The 21,904-nt window shown below is 47.9% G+C and overlaps 3 protein-coding genes across 5 annotated transcripts; 1 reads left to right on the plus strand and 2 right to left on the minus strand.

The window, feature by feature from the left end:
- Nucleotides 1-1,667: 1,667 nt before the first annotated feature.
- selenoi (selenoprotein I) lies at nucleotides 1,668-9,734 on the minus strand. Its single transcript, XM_076160109.1, has 10 exons — nucleotides 9,520-9,734; nucleotides 7,244-7,312; nucleotides 7,031-7,139; nucleotides 6,853-6,927; nucleotides 5,933-6,195; nucleotides 5,739-5,847; nucleotides 5,400-5,448; nucleotides 4,976-5,156; nucleotides 4,566-4,745; nucleotides 1,668-4,468 (listed from the first exon to the last, which is right to left on the minus strand). The coding sequence occupies exons 1-10, from the start codon at nucleotides 9,574-9,576 to the stop codon at nucleotides 4,361-4,363; spliced, it is 1,200 nt and encodes a 399-aa protein (XP_076016224.1). The 5' UTR covers nucleotides 9,577-9,734; the 3' UTR covers nucleotides 1,668-4,360.
- Nucleotides 9,735-10,087: 353 nt separating this feature from the next.
- On the plus strand, nucleotides 10,088-11,295 carry ost4 (oligosaccharyltransferase complex subunit 4 (non-catalytic)). The gene is made up of 3 exons (XM_076160110.1): nucleotides 10,088-10,096; nucleotides 10,912-11,047; nucleotides 11,159-11,295. Exon 2 carries the CDS (start codon nucleotides 10,913-10,915, stop codon nucleotides 11,024-11,026), a length of 114 nt encoding a protein of 37 aa, XP_076016225.1. The 5' UTR covers nucleotides 10,088-10,096; nucleotide 10,912; the 3' UTR covers nucleotides 11,027-11,047; nucleotides 11,159-11,295.
- A 1-nt stretch (nucleotide 11,296) lies between these two features.
- Nucleotides 11,297-21,679, minus strand: agbl5 (AGBL carboxypeptidase 5). Of its 3 annotated transcripts, none has more exons than XM_076160106.1 (16): nucleotides 21,594-21,679; nucleotides 20,548-20,824; nucleotides 20,294-20,465; nucleotides 19,626-19,792; nucleotides 19,358-19,535; nucleotides 19,037-19,215; nucleotides 18,377-18,890; nucleotides 18,094-18,263; nucleotides 17,837-17,972; nucleotides 17,512-17,732; nucleotides 17,089-17,294; nucleotides 16,494-16,676; nucleotides 12,691-12,955; nucleotides 12,389-12,572; nucleotides 12,178-12,294; nucleotides 11,297-12,075 (listed from the first exon to the last, which is right to left on the minus strand). In XM_076160106.1, exons 2-16 carry the CDS (start codon nucleotides 20,757-20,759, stop codon nucleotides 11,998-12,000), a joined length of 2,982 nt encoding a protein of 993 aa, XP_076016221.1. In that variant the 5' UTR covers nucleotides 20,760-20,824; nucleotides 21,594-21,679; the 3' UTR covers nucleotides 11,297-11,997. The 3 variants fall into 3 exon arrangements, 2 of the variants coding, with proteins under 2 accessions (XP_076016221.1, XP_076016222.1); XM_076160107.1 differs by having other exon boundaries at nucleotides 12,691-12,740; nucleotides 12,840-12,955; nucleotides 19,358-19,792; XR_012964583.1 differs by lacking the exons at nucleotides 11,297-12,075; nucleotides 12,178-12,294; nucleotides 12,389-12,572; nucleotides 12,691-12,955 and adding an exon at nucleotides 12,975-14,667 and having other exon boundaries at nucleotides 14,732-16,676; nucleotides 19,358-19,792.
- Between the last annotated feature and the right edge of the window lie 225 nt (nucleotides 21,680-21,904).

The raw sequence follows: 21,904 nt of genomic DNA on the forward strand, positions 1-21,904 counted from the left end.
TCTCCATAATGAAAGCTCACAATTTCACCCCAAAGCTGCCAAATGTGATTTAGAGAAGTCCCAGGAGGTTTTCAGTCACAATATTGGGCCCAGATTGAAGCAAAGGGAAGGTTGTTGGTTCAATCAGAAAAAATAGAAGAAAGTCAAAATGTTCGAGTCTCTAATTTGAGGCTGTTTGAACGTTGCTATGACGTTTACCCCCCTTGTTTCATTCATTGTGACTTGGATTCCGCTGTGGTCAATGATTTGTGTGTTGCTGTGGAAACGGCATAACCATTAGTTTGGGTCCCCTCCACTCATTCACACAGTCACAGCGACGACGCACCTCATTATCGTTATCTGGGTGTTCCAGGAAATCATAAGATTTCAGTTTAGTCTCACAGCAACGCTCCGAAACAAAAGCCTGCAAACACTTAAAGTCTATACATTAAGTGTTATGTAGCCCTAAAATAACTTATCTACACCTTTTCAAGCATCACTGAGGTGGTTTGCATGTTTAACACAGGAGCAAACCTCTAGCGTGCTCAGGGCTCATTGTTTGGATGAATCATTGCTTGATGAGAGTCATATTTCCGGATGAAATTGATCCTAATAAGATAAGTGATGGCGCTGATCTGCTGCCAGGTGTTGTGACAGGCAGTGAAACGCACACAAAGGAGAACAAAAACACATCCAAACGTGACGACTTAAGTGTCCTACGAGCAATTATTAGAGGTGAATGGAAGGTTTTTGATTTCACCTTATGTAAGAGATTTCCCTCAGATCCGTATGAACTGAACTGCAATGAAAGCTTCATTCTTGATTGATCCTTTAAATCTGTAACACGTCAACATGTAACACATTCTCGGCCCTTTTGTTTCTTCTGTCCACACTAAACCGTATTTTGATCTACTGCAAGTGTTCCAAGCCGTATAGAAATGTGTCTACGGGCCCTTTAAAACAAGAGTGTGAAGATGATGAAAACAAACACAAAGTTTTTGCTGCCAGACAAAGTGTCGAGTGAGGAGACGATCAATTACTGATGAGACCTGTAACAGAGAGCAGAGCTGAGTGGGTCTGAGGCCTTAAATGCAGCACAGATATCACTCGGGGAATAAAAAGATAGAAGAATTATAACTCTGCCTGTTTACAGCACCGCATCTGCAGAGATCCAGTTAAACTTAATTTTAAATTTTAAGACCTTTTTGTCACCAATACACATAAAATAGATAATCTGAAAAGTACATGCTTATATTGCAGATATTTTTAGAGTTTGTATCATCAGCAGAGCACGTTTGACATAAAGATGTGTGATAAGTTTAATGTAATATTGACTTTTTAATGCTTATTATCATATCTTATTATCTTATCCCCTCTAGACCCTCAACTGTACAGAAATGCTAACTGCCTGTAATGCGAACGAACATCTATTGGTCTACAGCTCTATCTGCTGGAGGAAGTTGGTACTGCAGGGTTTCCTCCTGATAATGTGATAATTGATCAGGATTTCATGCAATCACGCAGTATGTTAAGTTGAGTGTAAAACTATAAGCCCCTGAAGTGTAGACGCTTTACCAGCCACCATGTTCGGTCATAACCAAAGAAACGCTCTGCTGCCCTCTGGTGGACCTTATAAGAACAACACGCTTTAGACTCAGAACATATCAGTTTCTGGCCGTCACACCGTCAAAGTGGTTAAAGAAAATTCTCTTTTATTTGTTTCTGGACATTTCTTTGCTTCATTTGTCAAACACAACATCACAAGTAGCCACACAGGAGCCCTGCGGTCTGCGCCAGGGCGGCCGTACACCACGACTTCAACGTCTCTGATCCAACTGCTTCATTCATTTCATCCAGGGAGATTAAGAGTTTTTAAGAATATGTTGGTGAGGAAAGTTGATCACACTACAAAATAGCCCATAAAAGTAGCTGTGAAAACCTGTATATTCTCTTAACAAAAACTGATGAATCTGTCTAAGATGTCTGGAAAAGGCGAGCGCTCTGCCTGATATCTTTCATACATTTGTTTCTGAAATGGCACGATCTTTATCAACCTGGAAAGATGGAATATTTTCCCCGAACTGCGATATGAAAACCCTTGTTGCATTAAGCATTGTCCGTAGCGCACCATTAGCCTGAGGTGACATCACATCCAGGCGTGGGTTCCCTCTCTGAGGAACCGGCCAATCGGCGAGCAGAGCGGGAGGATGTGAGACAGTTAAGATAATCCGTCCCCCGTCAGCCTAACGGAAAACAAATCCAAGTTTTGAAAAAATAATCATAAATCAAAAGAAATCATATTTACACAGACATTCACACATAGTTTACACTCGTACATCAAGACACACAAGCATCCTGCACGCGGCTCACACATACAAACGTCGGTCACAGTTCTCACAGGCGTTTCCGCGTCGCTACAATCAAATTGGCGGCTTGGGCGGCGAGCTTCCTCTCTGGAGAGTTGTGCACACCAGACACCGGGACACTAGATGTTGTGTATTATGGCAGTACGTGTCCTCAAAGTCCTCACCGTACTGCGGCGCCAACAAGCGCTTGTCTCTACGGCCACAGCTTGCTCAACAACAGATAACAGAACAAATCGTGACCTTTGGTTCTACTGAGATACGAGCCTGACTCATCTGTCCTTAACTCCTTTTCAAACAAACTGTCCAATAGAACCTTTTAATGGTGAGGTCATGAGATGTCTGGACGAGTGTGAAGCATCAAACTACAACCGGACATCCACATGTTTGGGCCCCATCATCTCCAGACTTTCACCAGGCCTTTGGGGGAAATGCAACACTCTCGCCGCCGCCGCTTTATCAACCGGAACGTAGCCGAGATTACAGACGCGGGAGACCGGGAGCAGAGGGGAGGGAGGAGCTTAGAGGTTAGACTGTACGTTGCCACGGCGAGGGGGTCAAACAGATTACAGGCTGAAGAAGAATTCACTTCCAATGATGCAGATAAATAAGCCGCGCCTACCTCAAGCCACGCCCATCCTGTTTGACCCCTGCCGTGAAAGCTCCGCCCCGCCCCCCCCGTTAGCAAACACGAAAACGCAGCTCAATCACGCGAAGACACAGTGTTTAAGACAAAACAGATAAAAGCAATGAGGACAAAGGTTATGTGACAGAAAGTATAAAAGGTAGCAGAGTAGGTAGGTGTGTGTGTGTGTGTGTGTGTTGCCAGGCGTTGCTGTGGCGATTGCGGTGTCCCTTACAGCAGCTTGTTCCCTCAGAGTGAGTCCTCTCCATTACTGGCTTTTGGACACACTCTTCATTCAAGCGCTGTGCAAACAAACCCGGACACGTGGCATCAACACAAAACAACTCATGAAAATAAAATAAAATAAAACCAAGAACGAATCGGCATCACGACGCGACACCTTAGAAGGTGGGGAGAGTGAAGTGCTCAGACAGAGGTCAGAGTGGAGGTCCAGCAGAGGTCAGGCGACGCCCCGGCCCTCCCCTCCCCCCCCGGGGCCCCTGGTGGTTAATGTGCAACTCTGTTGGTATGCCAACAGAGCCGGGAGTCTAGTTCGTGAGCGGGATATGACACAGAGATTAGGAGGGTTAATCATTTCTCTACATAGTCGAGGTCGAGTTCAGTTAAACGCCGCAAACGTCCCAAATGATGAAGGACGTACAGACTTGAGACAGAAGACAGGGATGAACACGAGTTACATTTACAACCAGCGCCAACTGCAAATCTTCCCATGATTAAAAAGCGGACTTGACTGAACCGATAAACCCGACAGGTGTGTGTGTGTGTGTGTCAGATTTAACCATGATTTAGAGGCGTGGCCAACTTAAAACAACACTACTTGAGGCTCTTTCATATCAAACTGAAACGATTTCTCCCCAAGGCGGATTATACATTCACAATACTATTAGAGTCCATCTGTATGTATGTGTGTGTGTGTGTGTGTGTGTGTGTGTGTGTGTGTGTGTGTGTGTGTGTGTGTGTGTGTGTTTACGTTTATATCTGTAATATGCACCACGAAAGAACCTGCATGGTGTGTGTGTGTGTGTGTGATCTTGTGGCTCGTCTGGGCTTCTGTCCTCTTGACTGAAGCACATTTCCGTAGGAAACAATTGCTCCTCAATGGCTCAATCAAATCAGCCAATCACCGATGATGGAAGCCAGAGCCCCTGGCCCCGCCCTGTCGCCCCGCCCCGTGGCCGAGACGAAGACTCTGATTGGTTAAGATTGTTCTTAGTATGTGGAGAGCAAAGTGTGTATCTGTGTGTGTTTGTTAGGGACGCTGGACAGGAGGGCCACAGTCCACTCCATGTAAAGCGTCCTCATGGATAGAAGGGGAGGGGATGCGGTTTCCACGGTGATGAGCGAAGTGTCGTAAGCCTCGGAGGGGAGGAGCCTAAACCTCTGCTCCTGCCAAGCCGATTCGCTCCTCCTCCTGTCAGTCGCTGCTGGCCTTCTTCAGGGAGAAGGCGAAGATGTTGAAGTGGCTGCTGAGCTGCTGCACCTGTCAGAGGGAGACGAGTCACACATCAAGACCTGTGTGAGGTACTCAAGAGTGTGTGTGTGTGTGTGTGTGTGTGTGTGTGTGTGTGTGTCCTTACCACTGACACGCCGTAGTGTATGTGTGCGAGTATGACGGTGCTCGTCCACAGGTGGAGCAGCAGAGACTCGTTGGTCACCACTCCGGTCACAGCTAATAACACCACTGCTGTCATGGGCAGCAACATCCAGCTGAGCGCCTGGCAACGCGTGTTACTCATCTGACACACGATCAGCTTACACTGCAACACACACACACACACACACACATCCATACATCAACACTTCCTGTGATTACAGTAACGTGGGGTTTAAGTGCTGTTTATGTTGTGTGTGTGTGTGTGTGTGTGTGTGTGTGTGTGTGTGTGTGTGTGTGTGTGTGTGTGTGTGTGTGTGTGTGTGTGTGTGTGTGTGTGTGTGTGTGTGTGTGTGTGTGTGTGTGTGTGTGTGTGTGTGTGTGTGAGAGACTTACCGTGACGTTGGCGAAGGCCGTGCCGACCATGAGGAAGAAGATCCTGGGCTGCTGCTCCAGGATGTCGGATGGGGAGCCGACCACCCAGGTGGTGGACAAGACGAAGAGGAGGACGGGGGAGAGGAAGGGCAGGAAAGCTTCGTACAAGTTGCTGTGCTTCAGAGTGTTACTGCGGTGAGCCCTACACACACACACACACACACACACACACACACACACACACACACACACACACACACACACACACACACACACACACACACACACACACACACACACACACACACACACACACACACACACACACACACACACACACACACACACACACACACACACACACACACACACACACACACAGTTACAGCCGAGTTTAGACGACTGTGCAGAACAACAGAAGCGTCAGACAGGAACAGGAACTTACTGGAGGACGTTGTAGAGGCTCATGGGTAAAGTCACAGTGAAGGAGCAGCCTGGAGAAACGGAAACATCACAGCCGAGACGTTAAGAGGATCGGACCTACGTGTGCGTGTGTGTGTGTGTGTGTGTGTGTGTGTGTGTGTGTGTGTGTGTGTGTGTGTGTGTGTGTGTGTTAACATAAACTCAATACTTCAGTAATAGATTCCGTTCTTCTGTGTACTAAAGCAGAAACTAGGTCAGCCTTTGATTTGTGTCTATTTAAAATGCATTAAGATGAAAACACTATGAGTCTTCCTCTCTGTCCTTCTAGTCGTCAAGTGGAGCGGCGGCGGTGGCAGCTCACCCAGGATCATGACGGTGAACAGGTCTCTGTACAGGAAGTGCCACAGGATGGGCTGGTACCACGTTTCCACGCCGACCACGGACGTGACAAAGTACACGATGGAGATGGTCTGGAAAGAGACAGCAGGGGGGCGTTAGAACACAGAGGTCACAGCGCCTTACAGCTTCGTCGTGTGTGTGTGTGTGTGTCCTCACCACTTGGCTGATGTCGTATCCCCACGGCAGGAACAGGATGCCCGTGTTGTACTTCTCCCAGTGGGACAGGATGAAGGAGAACAGCACCACCCACAGGATGTAGTAGAGCGTGCTCACGCTCACGCCGCTCTCCCCTCGCCCAAATATGGAGTAGACAGTAGACACGAAGAAGATGCACGCCCAGCTGTCCAGCCCGTGGTCGAACAGTTCCCCTAGTGGCGTGGAGGAGTTGGTGCGCCGTGCCTGCTTGCCGTCGACTCCGTCTGCAGAGCAGAGACAAAGGTGATGTTTACTTGACAAGACTGTTAAGGGGATTAAGATGAAGACCAGACTGACGAGTGTGACGAGGCGTGTCTACAAGAGTGGACATGCAGGTGTGGAGCTCTGTCATTATGTTCCAACGGCACATTAGTGTGTAAATAATGTAACTGCAGCACAGACTGATCTGTATCTGTATGTTCCCATCACATTCAGATGGAAAGTGGAGCTGGAGGAGTTCACGTGTCTCACACTGTGTGTCCGTCCCAACACGTGGGCGGCGCTCTGCAGGGGCTGTTTGACCATCTATGGAAATGTAAACATCTCTGAGCCTTCATGGTGTCATGCTGAGTACTTTGTGTTTGTATATAAAGTGTGTTTTACATGTTTTCCACCCACGCTGGCTCTCAATCTGGCAGCTGCTCCGAGCCTTTAGGGAACACTGTTCATACCTCTGCCAAGCCTGATTCTGTGTCTCCTTGATGAAAGCTAACAAGGTAAAGACACACACACACACACACACACACACACACACACACACACACACACACACACACACACACACACACACACACACACACACACACACACACACACACACACACACACACACACACACACACACACACACACACACACACACACACACAGCTGGTACTCACCAAGTGTGTAGGCCAAGAAGTTAAAGATCCCCGCAGCAACCCAAACCAGACTGGGCACGTGTTCATGTCCCGCGGCTGCAACACACACACACACACACGCCCACACACAGTTAACCAAACAAACCAACACCGCTGAATTTAACTTTCTACACTTGAGAACGGTGAAACCTGAACCCACCTGATGCGTAGAAATCAAAGTCGTAGAACGCCAACATGAGGAAGTTCAACACCAGGAACATGAATCCTGTGAAGGTGATGAGGTTAGGAGCCAACCATGTCGGCATAAACTGGGGGAGGAAACAAAGAAAGGAGAGGCCAGGATTTATGGATAAGTCAGTCAGATCCCATCATTACAGACAGACAGACAGAAAGACAGACGGGTCTTCCTCACCTTTACAACAAAGTTCCAGAAAGGATGCATGACGTAGACGGACAGCGGGTTTGAATCCACGGCGCTGTACTGTGAAGACAAACACACAACACGTCCTGGTTAGAACGTTTAGGAACAAGGTGCAGCTAGATTTGGTTGATCCACGATCACACACACACACACTTCACAGTTTAACCCTTGACATTGCTGCAGTTCTATCTGTGAGCTATGTTAAGTGTGGCAGGTCCTCTTGTTGACACACACACACACACACACACACACACACACACACACACACACACACACACACACACACACACACACACACACACACACACACACACACACACACACACACACACACACACACACACACACACACACACACACACACACACACACGGCATGTTGGACATGACTGCATGACATCCGTTCCCTCTGTGTCCATATTGTGTGTGTGTGTTAGAAACGTTCAGGCCTGGTTTGTATCATTACACTTTTCCTCCCATGGTGACTGATGGCTATCAGATGCTAATCAGGTTTGTGTAATTGATTCAGATGTTGTTGTGTTGCTGTGGAGGAGGACGAGGAGCGGCATCATCTCGCTGCAACCGCACACACACGCAGCTTCCACGAGTGAAATCAGGCAAGCGCTTTCAGCTGGTGTATCTGTGCAGGGGGAAGTGACGGAGCAGCTTCACTGTGGATCAAACTGCTAATGTTTATGACACAACCATGAAGTGTTTGCTGCTTCAAATGGCTCATTGTGACTGAACACCACTGATTTAAACACAGACGAGCAGCAGATCACACCCAGGGAAGTGGTGTGATCATGTGAAATGTTCCCGGATGAACAAATAGAAGGTTTATATGATCAAGCTGCTGCTGAGTGGCGTCCACATATGCACAGCGTTCACATACACAACGGCCGCCTCATATGGAGCCACAATCGCTCCATTCACTGTCATCTGTCACCCTCCTCCTCCTCCTCCTCCTCCTCCTCCTCTTCTTCCTCTTCTTCCTCCTCCAGCCACAGAAGCAGCTAATGCGTGGTTGGAGTAGAGTTTTGCCACTTTAAAGGCGGATATTGGAGAAGGTTTCTGATGATAAGATGGCCCTGGGGTGCTGCTTCACGCTGTCATCAAAGCAAAGGGAAGCACAAAGACAGACACACAGAAAGACTGGACCACAGTACCATGACTGGGACGTACACACACACACACACACACAGACAGAAGCTCCGGGAACCCAGCAGACATGAACGCCTCCTTTTATCATCACGCCATCAGGATGTTATCAGTTATAGATTATAAATGTATAGATACACATGTGTACAGATCCAGATGTGTCCTCTGGTGAGACTCTGCTTCTGTCTCCCCTCAGTCCTCCATAGAGAGACATGGGTCAACAGCTTTCCTCTGTGTGTGTGTGTGTCTCTCTCTCTAAGGACACACTGGTGCTCATCTTCATGGGTGTTTAACCAGAGTAACACTAAAAGGTCTCTGTGTGTGTTCCTTCCAGTGTAATGCTCATGTTTACTGTTACAACTGGTTCAACTTGAATGGTTTCTCTTTTCTTAATTGACCACTGCAGCGGTTACTCGGCTCACTTCTGAGATAACTATAGTAGCTAACGTTTAAAACATTCGCCATGACGTAAAACAAAAGACAGGTTAGTTATTTGAAAGGTTTATAGTTCTCCTCAAAGCCTCGGTTAACAAGCAAACGGTCGCTAGCTAAATATTAGCGCGTTTACGCCAAAGTCAAGGTAGACGCAGTAAAGACTCACACTTCCGGTTAATATTTTCAAAACAAACATTTACCGAAAATTGGGAATGTATTATTATTATTCCATTTCATTGAGTGTGTGTCCGTAGCTACAGAGGGCGAGTCTAGAGATTTGGCACCGCATCTGTCTGCTGAAGTGCCCTTGAGCAACACACTAACGCAACGTCCAAGTGGAAACACCATAACACGGACAACGCGACACAAGATCAACAAATCAACGCTTTTAATTTGAGGTCCAAATTGACGTTATCCGGTATTGTTTTTGTTGTTTCTGGCCATCTTCACACACACCCGGGATCGTGACAGCTAGCTGCTAAACACACACACACACACACACCGCACGCACGCGCAGGACACACACACACACACACACACACACACACACACACACACACACACACACACACACACACACACACACACACACACACACACACACACACACACACACACACACACACACACACACACAGAGAGCTAGCAGGCTAACCACCAATCACTGTTCCATACCTTGTACTTGTCGAAGCCCGTGAGCTGCTCCGGGGTGACATAATCGTAGAGCGCCATGGCGGCTCCTCGGGGCTCTGGGTGGCGGTTGGTCGGTGTGTCTCCCTGGAGGAACAGAAATGTCCGCGGTTAGCTGCCGAATCTTAGCACCATGTAGCGTCTGCAGCCGCCTTCTTCACGCCGGTGAGGCGATGTCGAAACATTCGGGTCCTCCTTCTCACCGCTAACACCCTAACGAAAGAAGCTCACTACCGCCCCCTCTGGCCGGGATGATCCCGGGGGATAAGTGCTTTTTAGTTACTAAAATGCCGTCGCGCTGCTTATTAAATATGTTTTTTGGTTACAGCGTCCATTTACAAAACAGCACTTTTATTGTTTAGGTGCTGTGAGACTGTCTTTATTTTAAATGATGTTTCCAGATAGGCGTTGTCCGTTCTATTCCATCTATTTCTATGGCGGGGGGTTATAGTGACGTGGCGTTCCTGTGTCGCAGCCGGAAGAGACGATCTGCTGTCTGACGAGCATCTGAACTCGCTCCTGTATCATCAAACACCAACCACCACACGCAATTAGACGCAATGTGAGTATTTAAAACACTTAAATGTCTTTGTGTAGTATTTGTGCTTAAACGTCTCCTGCTGCGTCACTGTGACGCCGCGAGCGTTCAGATTTGATCCCAGCGGAGGAATGTTAGCTAGCTAGCAAGAGTCAGTCTGAGAATGAGACGTTGGTGTGAAACCTCAGCCTTATTTATGATGTAAACATTATAATGATATAACTTTATATAGGTGTTCTGCACGTAGAAACGGGCTGTACGCGTGTTTGTGAGTATAAAGGAGGTTTATGCAGCGTACCGCACCGTGTCGTTTCCTCCTCCTCCTCTTCTGAAACGTAAACTCCACTAAACGGCGTGTGTTTGTTACTACGATGTTTTTCTTTGATGTGTAATAAGATGAGTTTGCAAGATTTGACGCCACCAAGTTGCGACACTGACGTCAAATGTCGACGACAACGGTCAGGCTCTACGTTAGCTCGATGTGTGAGACGAGATGCAGCCAGAAACAATAGGAATGAATGAGCTATTACAGGATTTAAAGTACTTAACATGATAAAAGAAGGTCTGACAGATTACCTTACATCCTGTCACTTCTATTTCAAACTCCAGCTGCAGGATAATTGATGCAATAGATCAGAAACTAATAGGTATTCATGGTTATTGTGTCTCTGTTGGATGAGAATCGTAAACCTGTGGCACCAATCACCAAAAATGGCTTAGAAAAAAGACTTGGAGGCCTTAATGTTGCAGAGTAACATAGGATTTGTATTGAGTGATGGAGCTGTGTACAGTCCAGCCTGTTCCCCTCGTGTTGTTACGTGGCTCTCCGTCCTTTGCAGAATGGTGACGGACGTGCAGCTGGCCATATTTGCCAACATGCTTGGCGTGTCGTTGTTCCTGCTGGTTGTGTTGTACCACTACGTTGCTGTCAACAACCCCAAGAAGCAGGAATGAAGCCCCAGTATGTATGGAGAGGTGAGTCCCTGAATGAAAACACTGATTCCATTTACTCCTACTGTCTTTTACAGCATTTCTCACTCAATTTCCATGGCTGCTGATTTCACATAATTGTTTTCTCCCCCACAGGTGAGATGAGACTCAACCTGACTCCCACGGAAACAGCATTCCCCTTTTCCCAGTCCTCTTTTTCCAAGACTTTAATTTGTATGTTGTTGAGCGCACACAGTAGTGTTTTCTAATAAAAAAATGAAATCCCAGTCCCATTTACGCTCCTGTGGTTTATTAACATCCTCAGATAAGAAGATTCAGTACAAGAACACTCAAAGCACACTTAACACCTTGAATAGGCATAAAATACACACTTGGTCACAGTTTTAACACCATTACAAAGAGGTGAGGGGAGGATTGAAAGGACTCGGAGGTGGTTTGGCTGAAGGGGGATCTTGTATCCCATTTGGCCCGGGAAAGTCTGGGGGAAGAGAGAGCCCAGATGTCTGCTCTCTCTCTCTCTCTGTGACCCAGATAAGTGATGGCGTATGGATGTGTGAGGTGGATAAGTGGGATGGGGAGGAAATGTCTCTGGCTCTGATGTGCAGTAATTAGATTGACTGGCAATGTACATGTATCAGTGCAAAATGGCATTTGGTCAGTGCAGTTAACGTATCTGAGCTAGTTTAACAACAGGAGTCTAAAGAAATGTGCGACGGGGGAAAAAGTGTCTCCCACCTGCCACTACTGCAGTGTCAATGAGCAAGGCACTTAACCGCCTGTCCCCTTCCTGTAGAGCTGCTAAATTCCCAGCAGCAGGGGCCCGTTGACCTGCGCAGCTCTGTGGTGCCGATGTGGAAACACGTACATCACGAAGAAACTGAATAAATAACATTCAAATAAAACATATGATCATCTATACGTCCAGACGTACAGTACACAGTGTCTCCATGTGTGACGGTGCAGATGTGGAGCTCCTATTCTCCACACAGGGCCACTGCGCCACACACACTCACAGGCTCCACCAGAGGCGTAGCTGGAGGTTCAACCTCAACCTGCAACAAGACCGAGACAACAAGGTACGACCCAGTCAGCTCCCACTGGGCTGGTTGATTCATGCTGAGACGAAGTGTGTGTGTGTGTGTGCGCACGCTCACCTGTGTTGTTTCGGTCTCTGTTGCAGCTTCTAGGATGGTGTTTCCTGTGTCGTTGAAGTCTGTGCTCCTCTTCATCAGCGCCTTCGAGGTCAGATCTTTACCGGATAACGCTGAAGGGTGAAACCGAAGAATGATGTTAGAGGTGGACTGCATTTCTGATGTTGCCAGATAGACCAGTTATCGTGTGTGTGTGTGTGTACATGCCTGTTAGTGACAGGTGTCGGCGGAGTCCAGGCCTGAGCAGCTTCCACATCTTCATGGTGGTCAATTCCCCTTTGATCCCATTAGAGACTGGGTTATTGCTGGAAGGGGAGGGGTTAAAATTGTATGTGGGAGGGGTTTCAGTTGACCCCGCCTTCCGGATAGGGATGCGGCTCTGAGGTTGCAGATCACACCTGGATGTGCAAGAGTGGTTTTATTGTTTCATTCCTCACTGTAGGTCGTTCATGTTTAAGTCAAACTCTCTCCACATCAGAAAAAGCTCCAAGTGGGATTTAAACACAGCTGACTCACTTTCTGTATCTGATGGATGAAAGGATGTGCTCCGGCCCCGGCTCCTTAGTCTGCGACAGATGGGAGAGCCGACAGTGAGAAGAGATCACACAACAACATGAGGTGTTAGAGGAGAGGAAGAAGGGCTGGGCGAGCTGAGCTGAGCTGACCTCTGTCTGCCAAGTCCGGCCCCCTCGGCCCGGCCGCAGAGGAAGAGGCCTCCTGGACCAACCAGCCACACCGTCGACGCCGCCGCCTCCAGCCGGGACGTCCGGGCAACTCAGGCCTGTCAGACCAAACACAGGGGGAAACACAAGAAAGAGCGGGGGGAGGAGAGGAGAAAGAGATGAATGACACAAAGATGGAAAGAGTGTGTGCAGAACTGTACAGGTACTTCAAATGCAACAGAATGGATGTTGGTGTGAATCCTGTGGGATGTGTGGGAGTTTGGAGCTGGAACAGTGAGAGATTCCTACAAAGTACAAAGGCTGTTGTCCAAAAATAGAGATTTTGAGGAGACAGACTCTTATAGTTCAGAGACAAAGGTGTGAGTCTGCTCCAGATCCAAACACTGATGAGAGAGAGAGAGACACACACACACACACACACACACACACACACACACACACACACACACACACACACACACACACACACACACACACACACACACACACACACACACACACACACACACACACACACACACACACACACACACACACACACACACACACACACACACAGTTGTTGCTTCACAAAGGGATAGTTTTTATTCCAGAGGTTAAACAGAGAGCAAGTGAAAGACAGCAGCACAATCAGAGAAGGTGATCTTCATCCAGTTGTTACAGACAAACACGGAGCTTCAGTCTGGCATAGGAAGGTTAGCACCACAGTGAAGGATCCTCACAGGGACAGAGTGTGTGTGTGAGGATGCAGTCTGTATGTTTCTGCCTAAAGCTTCTGTTGTCATTGCTGTTGTTCTGGAGAAGCGAGAAGCTTTAGAACAAACAACCGGGAAACTGGACATCAAAGTTCACAGTGCAGAAGCAGAATGAGAGGTTAAAGCTCCCACTGAGCGTCACCAGTGGACACGTAAGAATCCGTCAGTCATCTTAGAGGGGGAAATAATTATGTTTGTTTACATTCTTATAGTACAAAGTCAGATTTGCACAGCGTTTAAATCTAATCCTCAAAGGGAGCATCTGCTCTATCTTTGCATCTTGGTTCTAATCCCTTTTTTTATTCTTTTCTGAAACTTTGACCCCCTGTAACTCAGTTAGAAGGTTTGTGAGCTGCACCAACAACCTTCAGTAAAGTCTGAATTGACTTAATGCTCCTTTAACCTGGAGTCATATACAGGTGCAGCTAAATCAACTAGAATATGGTGGAAAGTTAATTTATTTCAGTAATTCAATTAAAAAATTTAAACTTTTAGATATTATAGATTCATTACACACAAAGAGAAATATTTTTAGCCTTTATTTGTTTTAATGTTGATGATTCTGGCTTACAGCTCATGAAAACCCCAAACTCAGTCTCTCAGAAATGTTAATCTAGTGATAAAGTTCCATCTAGTATCCTCACAGTGTCTCACTCTAATCAGCTCATTAACTCAAATCACCTGCTGAGGTTTCCTGAGCCTTTCCATTGTCTCTCAGTCTTGTTCAGTAGGAGACACAATCATGGGGAAAAGACCAGATTCTAGTTTAATGAGCTGCACCTGTACAGTATAAGTGCCAAAACGTTTAAAAATAGTTTTTTAAAGAGGAATCTAGACTTCTATATTCAAAAAGCCAACTACGTTATAACTAATCTGTATTTTTCCATGTTTGTCAGAGGAGATGAAGCTCTGTTGTTCTGGCACTTAGAATGACCACTCCCTGACTGACGGTTTACCACTGAGCAAGGCACACACACCGACACACACGGCACTGGACCAGACGACAGCTACAGCGAGGTAAAGCAAAGCAGGTATGACAAAGCATCACACCTATCCTGCTCTCACACACACACACACACACACACACACACACACACACACACACACACACACACACACACACACACACACACACACACACACACACACACACTGTGTACTTCTGCACCGTTTAATGGTCGTCACAGTAACACACCATCGTCACCGCGTATTGGGTGATGACACACACAATGCGATACAGACCGATCACTATAATTGATCGCACATTACAAGGCTTAAATAGAGCTACAAAATAGATACCAAATGTAACCATCAACAGCCGACTACACACACACACAGCACCTCCCAGTTTATACGAGGAAACACACATGTGGTGAACTAATGAGCCACCAACCATCATGTAACAGTAGAATTAAATATATAATCAAATAAAAGTAAACATTTCTTTTTTTTATGACAAACGTCGAAGTAAATAACAAACAATTCCCAACTTTGACTTTGAGCCAAGCTGTTCTAACGCTGAAGCACACAAATCTCTTTTTTTTTTTTTTGTTTTATATTGCTTATTGGCAAATAGCTTCAGAAACAAATCCACATTTCCCCAGAAACTCTTGAGCTTCGTGTTGTGTGAGGATTCTAGAGCGAGTGAAGGTCCGTGTGAGGTTTCTGGCAGTAGGCTACTCTGTGAACACCGACGCTGGAATGATACAGACTTCATCAAATATAACGGAACATAAACCGAAACACAAAGAAATCACACGCGTACAAAAATAAAAATCAGTCCTTTTTAAAATGTGACTACAAATTAAATATAGTGCTGCGGCCTCTTCTGTGTCAGGCATCAATACAAAACAAAAGGAAACCATCTCAAGGTGCTTTAAAGGGATTTTACAAGAACATAAACCACAGTTTGTCTCATTCTGCAAAACCCCTGTTTCTCAAAAATCAAACTGATCAGTCATTCACTGAGTAAAGAAAATGAAGGAACAACTTATAGGAATCTCTTCTTCTAAGGTGATTAAGAGCAGCTGCCGTTAAATATTAATAGGAACTGTGTGAAAAAAAGATCCACACAGTAACGGGACATTTCTTTTAGCTTATTACTTGGAAACGGACGGAAATGGAAGCGAGTTCCAAATGGAATCATGTTTACTGCAGAATCAGCTACGAGGGTCAGGAGGCCCAGCGTCTGTGTCTCCTCTCCGCCTCACGCAGCTACACACTAACAACACCACTGCTGTGTGTGTGTGTGTGTGTGTGTTCACAAACACTTTAAAGGCTGGAGATGACAGCAGTGACACAAGAGAGTTCATCTGTCCTAAGGTGCTGACATGTGTGAGGAAGCAAAGGAAGGAAGGAAGGAAGGAAGGAAGGAAGGAAGGAAGGAGGGAGGGAGGGAGGAGAGTGGAGGACTTAGAAGGGGGTAGCACCAATGATGTCAATGATGTGTCACTCACTCACTCACTCACTCACACACACACACACACACACACACACACACACACACACACACACACACACACACACACACACACACACACACACACACACACACACACACACACACACACACACACACACACACACACACACACACACACACTAGTGCTTGTTTTATCCTATGTGGAGTGCCACAACTCGCTCATCTCAGATCTTCAACACACACATACACACATATGCACGCACACGCCAAAGGACACACACTCAGAAAGTCCGACTCAGTCCTGCGTGGGCCCAGACGGGGCGTTGGCGGCAGCGGCGGGCGGCGGCGGCAGGCCCTGCAGGAGCATGGGGCTGAGTTTGGAGAGCAGGCCGGGGCGGGGCAGCACCTGCAGGGAGGGGAGCAGGGTGGACAGGCTGGGGGGCTGCAGGGAGTACAGACCTGTCATACTGACGGAGGCCGGGAGGGGACAGGGGCCCGCAGCGTACACCGACGAGGAGGAGGAGGAAGAGGAGGAGGGGGGCGAGAGCGGGGGGTGGGCGGGAGGCGTGTGGCTGTTGCCGGGAGACCGGAGGACGGAGCGGTGGTGGTGAAGGGGGCGTCGCTTCTCCTGAGGCTTAGCGTCTACACACAGAGAGAGAGAGGGACACACACACACAGACACCAGCTGAGACACATGCAGGGCTTGAGTGCAGACACACACAAGCACACGCACGCTGGGTACCTGTTGAAGTTGCCCTCACACACACTCACTACGTTCCAGTAATGATTCACTTTGATTCATTTTGTTGAGGTCTTGAGAACATTTATTTTCAACTTCAACAGCGACAGGGTGCATGCAGAGGCAGCAGAGATAGAGATCCTGGGGTCACGCTGAGGTCATGCAGGGGTCATGGCGAGGTTCAAAGGACAGTAACAGGACACCATCCGCTTGTACGTCTCATATCACACACACACACACGCATGTCAATATGGTGTCAAGTCAGGACAGAAGAGAGAGAGACAGCAGGAGGAGGACGAGGAGACGTGGTCTTACCCCTGACTGGCCCGAGCGTCTTGTTGCCCCCGCGGACGCTTGTGTGTGCTGCGTTGTGCTGTGTGTGAGCTGCTCTCGGCGGGGGGCAGCCGAAGGTGAAACTCGGGGAGCTGTGGATCTTCGGGGAGGGCGTCTGGCTGCTGCTGCTGTGGCTGTTGCAGCGGACGCGGCTGAGGGCGTTCTCTGATGCCGAGCCAGACAGACAGCTGCAAACACACACACACACACACACACACACATACACACACTTTAATGTGGAAAAGTGCTGAAGTAAACCAGGCCAGGAAAGAATGGATTCCATTATTATAAATGTGTGTGTGTATGTGTGTGTGTGTGTGTGTGTGTGTGTGTGTGTGTGTGTGTGTGTGTGTGTGTGTGTGTGTGTGTGTGTGTGTGTGTGTGTGTGTGTGTGTGTGAACTCACTTGCTGAAGCTCTTTGGCGGCGACGCCTTGCTGCCGTTAAAGTGCGTGCGCGGCGGAATGTGAGCGTGGGAGTGGTGAGGGTTGGGGCCCTTGGTGTTGCGGACGTGTTTGAGAATCCAAGCTCGCAGGTTGGTCAGGCAGTTGTGCTCTGACAGCACCAGGCGGGGCCACGGGTTCGACTCAGCCATGTCGAGAGCCGCGATGGCCACGGCACGCCCGACCTGGTGACGCACGAGGAGGACATGGGCTCAGGATCCAAACGCATATTGACATTAACAGGTGGGAAAAGAAAGGTGGGCCTGATAGCGTGGCATGTTTTCCCTACCTGTTCAAATATCTCCGGCGTGTACTTAGGAGGGAACGACGGGGTCGGGGGCGGAGTCGCTCGCCCGTTGTCATGGCAGGCAGGGGGAATTGAGTTCATGGTTCTTCCTGTGTTGTAGTTGCACTCCAGAGTATAGCTGGAGGGAAGCAAAGTACAAACAAAACACTTAATTACCACTGTTACAAACTGGTGGTGGTGATGATGATGATGATGAAGAGGTATGTCAGAGTGATCCAGCAGCTGGTCTGGTGTCTGACCTGTGCAGCAGCCCGATGGCCTTGAACATGGCCACCCTCCCGCTGCCTTCTTTAGACTGGCCGTCCCTCTTGTCCCGTGCGTACATGTTCTTCTCCGAGAAGTTACAGCCCAGGAAGTCAAAGTGGGCGGAGTTCACGGATATCAGCCTTGGATACAGCATGTTCTCCACCTGCAGAGGAGGGGGAGGAGGAGAGACCTGAGGAAGGCTGCCGTGTTTGAGCGTAAACACGTTGCCAAAAAGCAACATGCATCTTTAAATGATGAGCGACTTCATGTCATCACCTGCTGGCTCTCATTAGGGAGGCTGTTTCCATACATGAAGCATCCCCGTTTGGAGGCGTGGCCGTGCAAGTCCACATAATAGGCCACGCCCCCCTCGTGAGGCGGGATCGTCTTCTCCTCTTCCACCTGCGGGGGGGAGACTTCCACAGTCACCAGAGCCACAGTCTCTGAGCTCGTCGTGCTGTTGTGATCCCGCTGTCCCGTCTCCGCCGCGGCCCACCTGTTCTCCTCCAGCACCATGGACACCTGCGGCGGGGCGGCGTTCGGGTCCTTCTCGACGTTCCGTTGGTTCAAGTTGACTTCCAGGGCGGTGAGGGGAGAGACTTGCTGCTGACTTACGGGCTTGGTGTTGAGGGGAATGGTCTGCGTGTGTGCGGGGCCGGAGTGTGTGTGGAGTGTGCGGTTGTGTGTGTGGTGGTAGAGCAGCAGCGCTTTGGCCCCGTAGATGGAAGGATGCAGCTCGGGGCTGGGGTTCAGGTACTGTCTGTTCAGGTTCACGCCCCTGGAATCAGTCCTGCAAAACAGAGAGGATCTTTGAGTTGAAATGATTTCCAGTGTAATCGGACTTAAACAGATCGATTAAGTCAGAAATGGTGACGTTCTTCCAGTCAGAGGCGGAGGTGTGAGGATGGTGCAGTGTGTGCTGTTGTGAAGTCGTACCTGTAGTGTCCTCGGACGACCCCGTCCGGGTTGAGCATGGGAATGAGCTTGAAGACGAACATGTTGCGGAGCGCCTGAGCCCGTGGGTCGTCCCTCCTCAGGATGAAGTTCAGGAAACCGTTGAACACGAAGGATGAGGGCGTCTCCCCGGGGTGCACTCTGCTGCTCAGGAAAAACACCTGCAAACACACACACACACATGTAACAATCACTGTCTGCATCGTGGACAACAGAGACTCCGCATGACACCTGATCTTATGGCTTAATAATTAATAAGGTGTCTTCCATTACAGAGGAGAGCAGTGATTGTGTGTTGGATACCCTTTTGCCAGGGAAGCGGTGTGGTCTCGGAGTGCTGGTGTCTGGGAACAGCTTGGCCAGGCGAGGCTCCCGCTCCTCCTGCATCCCGCTGCAGTTGGTCACAGTCAGAAGGTCCACCCTGTTACCGTCTAGAGAGGTGCACAGCAGCTCCCTGTGGTAATACACAGTGCCCGGCGGGCTGCAGGGAGAAGAGGAGGAGGTCTTTAACAACCAACTGCCAGACAATGTGTGTGTGTATCTGTGTGTGTGTGTATGAGTTGGTCTGGACCTGCTGGGATGGAGTTGAGCAGTGTTGGCGTAGTTGTTCTCCAGCTGCTGCAGCATCTCCTGGCACTCGCTGTAGGAGAAAGGGTAGCAGAAGGAGAAGTAGGTGGTCGCCCCTCGCACCTCCATCACCCGGTGAGTGAAGGAGAGGATGAACTGGTTCTCGATTATCTGGATGGAAGCGCACACAAGGGGGAGAAGTGACATCACGTTTTAGTAATAATCATTTGTCTGTGATCCAGACTGACAGCAATCCCCATGACTGACTGACTGACTGACTGACTGACTGACTGACTGACTGACTGACTGACTGACTGACTGACCAGACCCTGCATCTCTATGAAACTGTTTGAACTGTTCTGGAATGAACTCTGCAGCTATTGAAGATTCATTACAATTGTCTGTACTTTATATTATCACCACAATCTCAATAATATATATGATAGTTATAGATGCATTTTTGTATTTGTTCAAATTTTGACATTAATTACCACTGAGGCCAATCCTTAAATACAATATCTTCTGGAATCGCTCCTGAAATGGATCCGGGAGCAGAGCAACGTAACACTGACTGACTGTTGTGGTAATAGTAGATCATTAGAGTATATTGGACTTCCTCTGTGATTAGGGTTGCATCCCACCTTTCCTCAATCGGCCTCTGTGTTTGCATACCTCAAACGTGGGTCTGTCACGGATCCTTTCCCAACGGGCTTTGCCGGGTTGCGTGCGTACGAGAGGCGCCATGCCCTGACTGTACAGCTTGCTCTGTTTGTTCATGTTCATCACGTTGAGCTTCAGTAGCTTCCCAGGTGCCACACCCCGTACGCTGAAGTAAAACCATGATCTAACAACAAAAACATTGTTACATCTTACACGGCTCTAAATCACAGATATGTGTAGAGCAGAAACATCACCAGCCAAGTTACCTGTTTCCATTCTCTTGTTCTGTCCCGGCACAATCTGGCTGCGTCCACACATTGAACTCATAGTCAGGGGTAAGGTTCAACCCTGTGAGGCTGCACCCAGTGGGTGGTGTGTCAGCAGGAGGGCAGGAGGTCCTCTCCACCTTCTCCACGCGTGCCAGGTTCCCTGAGTCAAACTTGGAGCTGAACACAACATTGCCGAAGCGAGCATCCATGGTCCAGAACACCGGCCTCTTCACTTTGGTCCCCTCAGGTTGTTCCTGAAATGCCAGCCAGCAGTCTGAGACGGATAGATGAAATCAGACAAACACAAGACAAACACAAAGGTCACCAGCCATCATTTGGTATTCTGTCTGAACTCTGCAATCACTGTAGGACTGAAGTGATTCAGATGCAGAGGCAGTAATACAATTGATTCACCTGTGAAATTAGCATCAACAGAGAATATGTTCAACTGAAACAGACTGGAAATAAAATTAACTAAAACAACACACATCCAAGGTTATTTATTTCAGTTGTGGATGTAACAGCGACGACCAGTGGCCAATCGATAGAATACAGCTGTGTAACATTTTTTTCCCCTTCTATTACAATTAATTTGTAACCTTTGGGTCACTGCGACAGTTTACTACACAACACCATACTTGTGCACCAATGTATTATGTTATTATAATTTACAAAGTAATAGTAACGGTTAATGATAACGACCGACCAGGTAACGTAGTAGAGTTAAGGGGGTGTAACAGCTACCTTTACATTTAACTAACAAACATAATCTCAAGAAAACGGTTGAATCAGAAACCATTTAACTCTCATATGTGTTGCTATACTAGCCAGAGTGCTAAACGTCGTAACGAAATGCAACAACTAGCAATCTTGTAAGGTTCGCAAACGAATCTAGGTTACTAGCCGAGCTTAGCTAACGAGCGAGCAACCGTTGCTTAAAACGACAGATGCAAACGCAAATACGCGTTGTTCGCAGTTGCCTTCGTCACCAAATGTTAGCCGCAACAATGCTATGACAATACACGATGATTTAACATTGTTACCAGGCTATTTTCGATAGATGTCCATTTTGTTTTCTCGTCCTTCTCCGATCTTCAAATCATTACTCATTATGCTGCATTCAGGTCCGATAAAAGCTTTCGTAAAAACGCGAACAACATGACATTTCGTCTTGTCGTCATCCAAATGTAATTTACAAATAGTAGTGTGGGTGTTATTATTTACATGCTGAGATCTAGGGAGACTTAGGTAGGGTGTTTAGATGATCTACCTATTGTTACCAGTGGAAGTGTTTTCTTAGTTGACTTTAAGCAATGTGCATATAGCATATAGACATTTCCATACGATCAGCAAC

This window comes from Genypterus blacodes, unplaced genomic scaffold, assembly GCF_046128005.1.
Source record: "Genypterus blacodes isolate CSIRO-AG114 ecotype Tasmania unplaced genomic scaffold, CSIRO-AGI_Gbla_v1 ptg000104l_1, whole genome shotgun sequence".
NCBI classification, from domain to species: domain Eukaryota; kingdom Metazoa; phylum Chordata; class Actinopteri; order Ophidiiformes; family Ophidiidae; genus Genypterus; species Genypterus blacodes.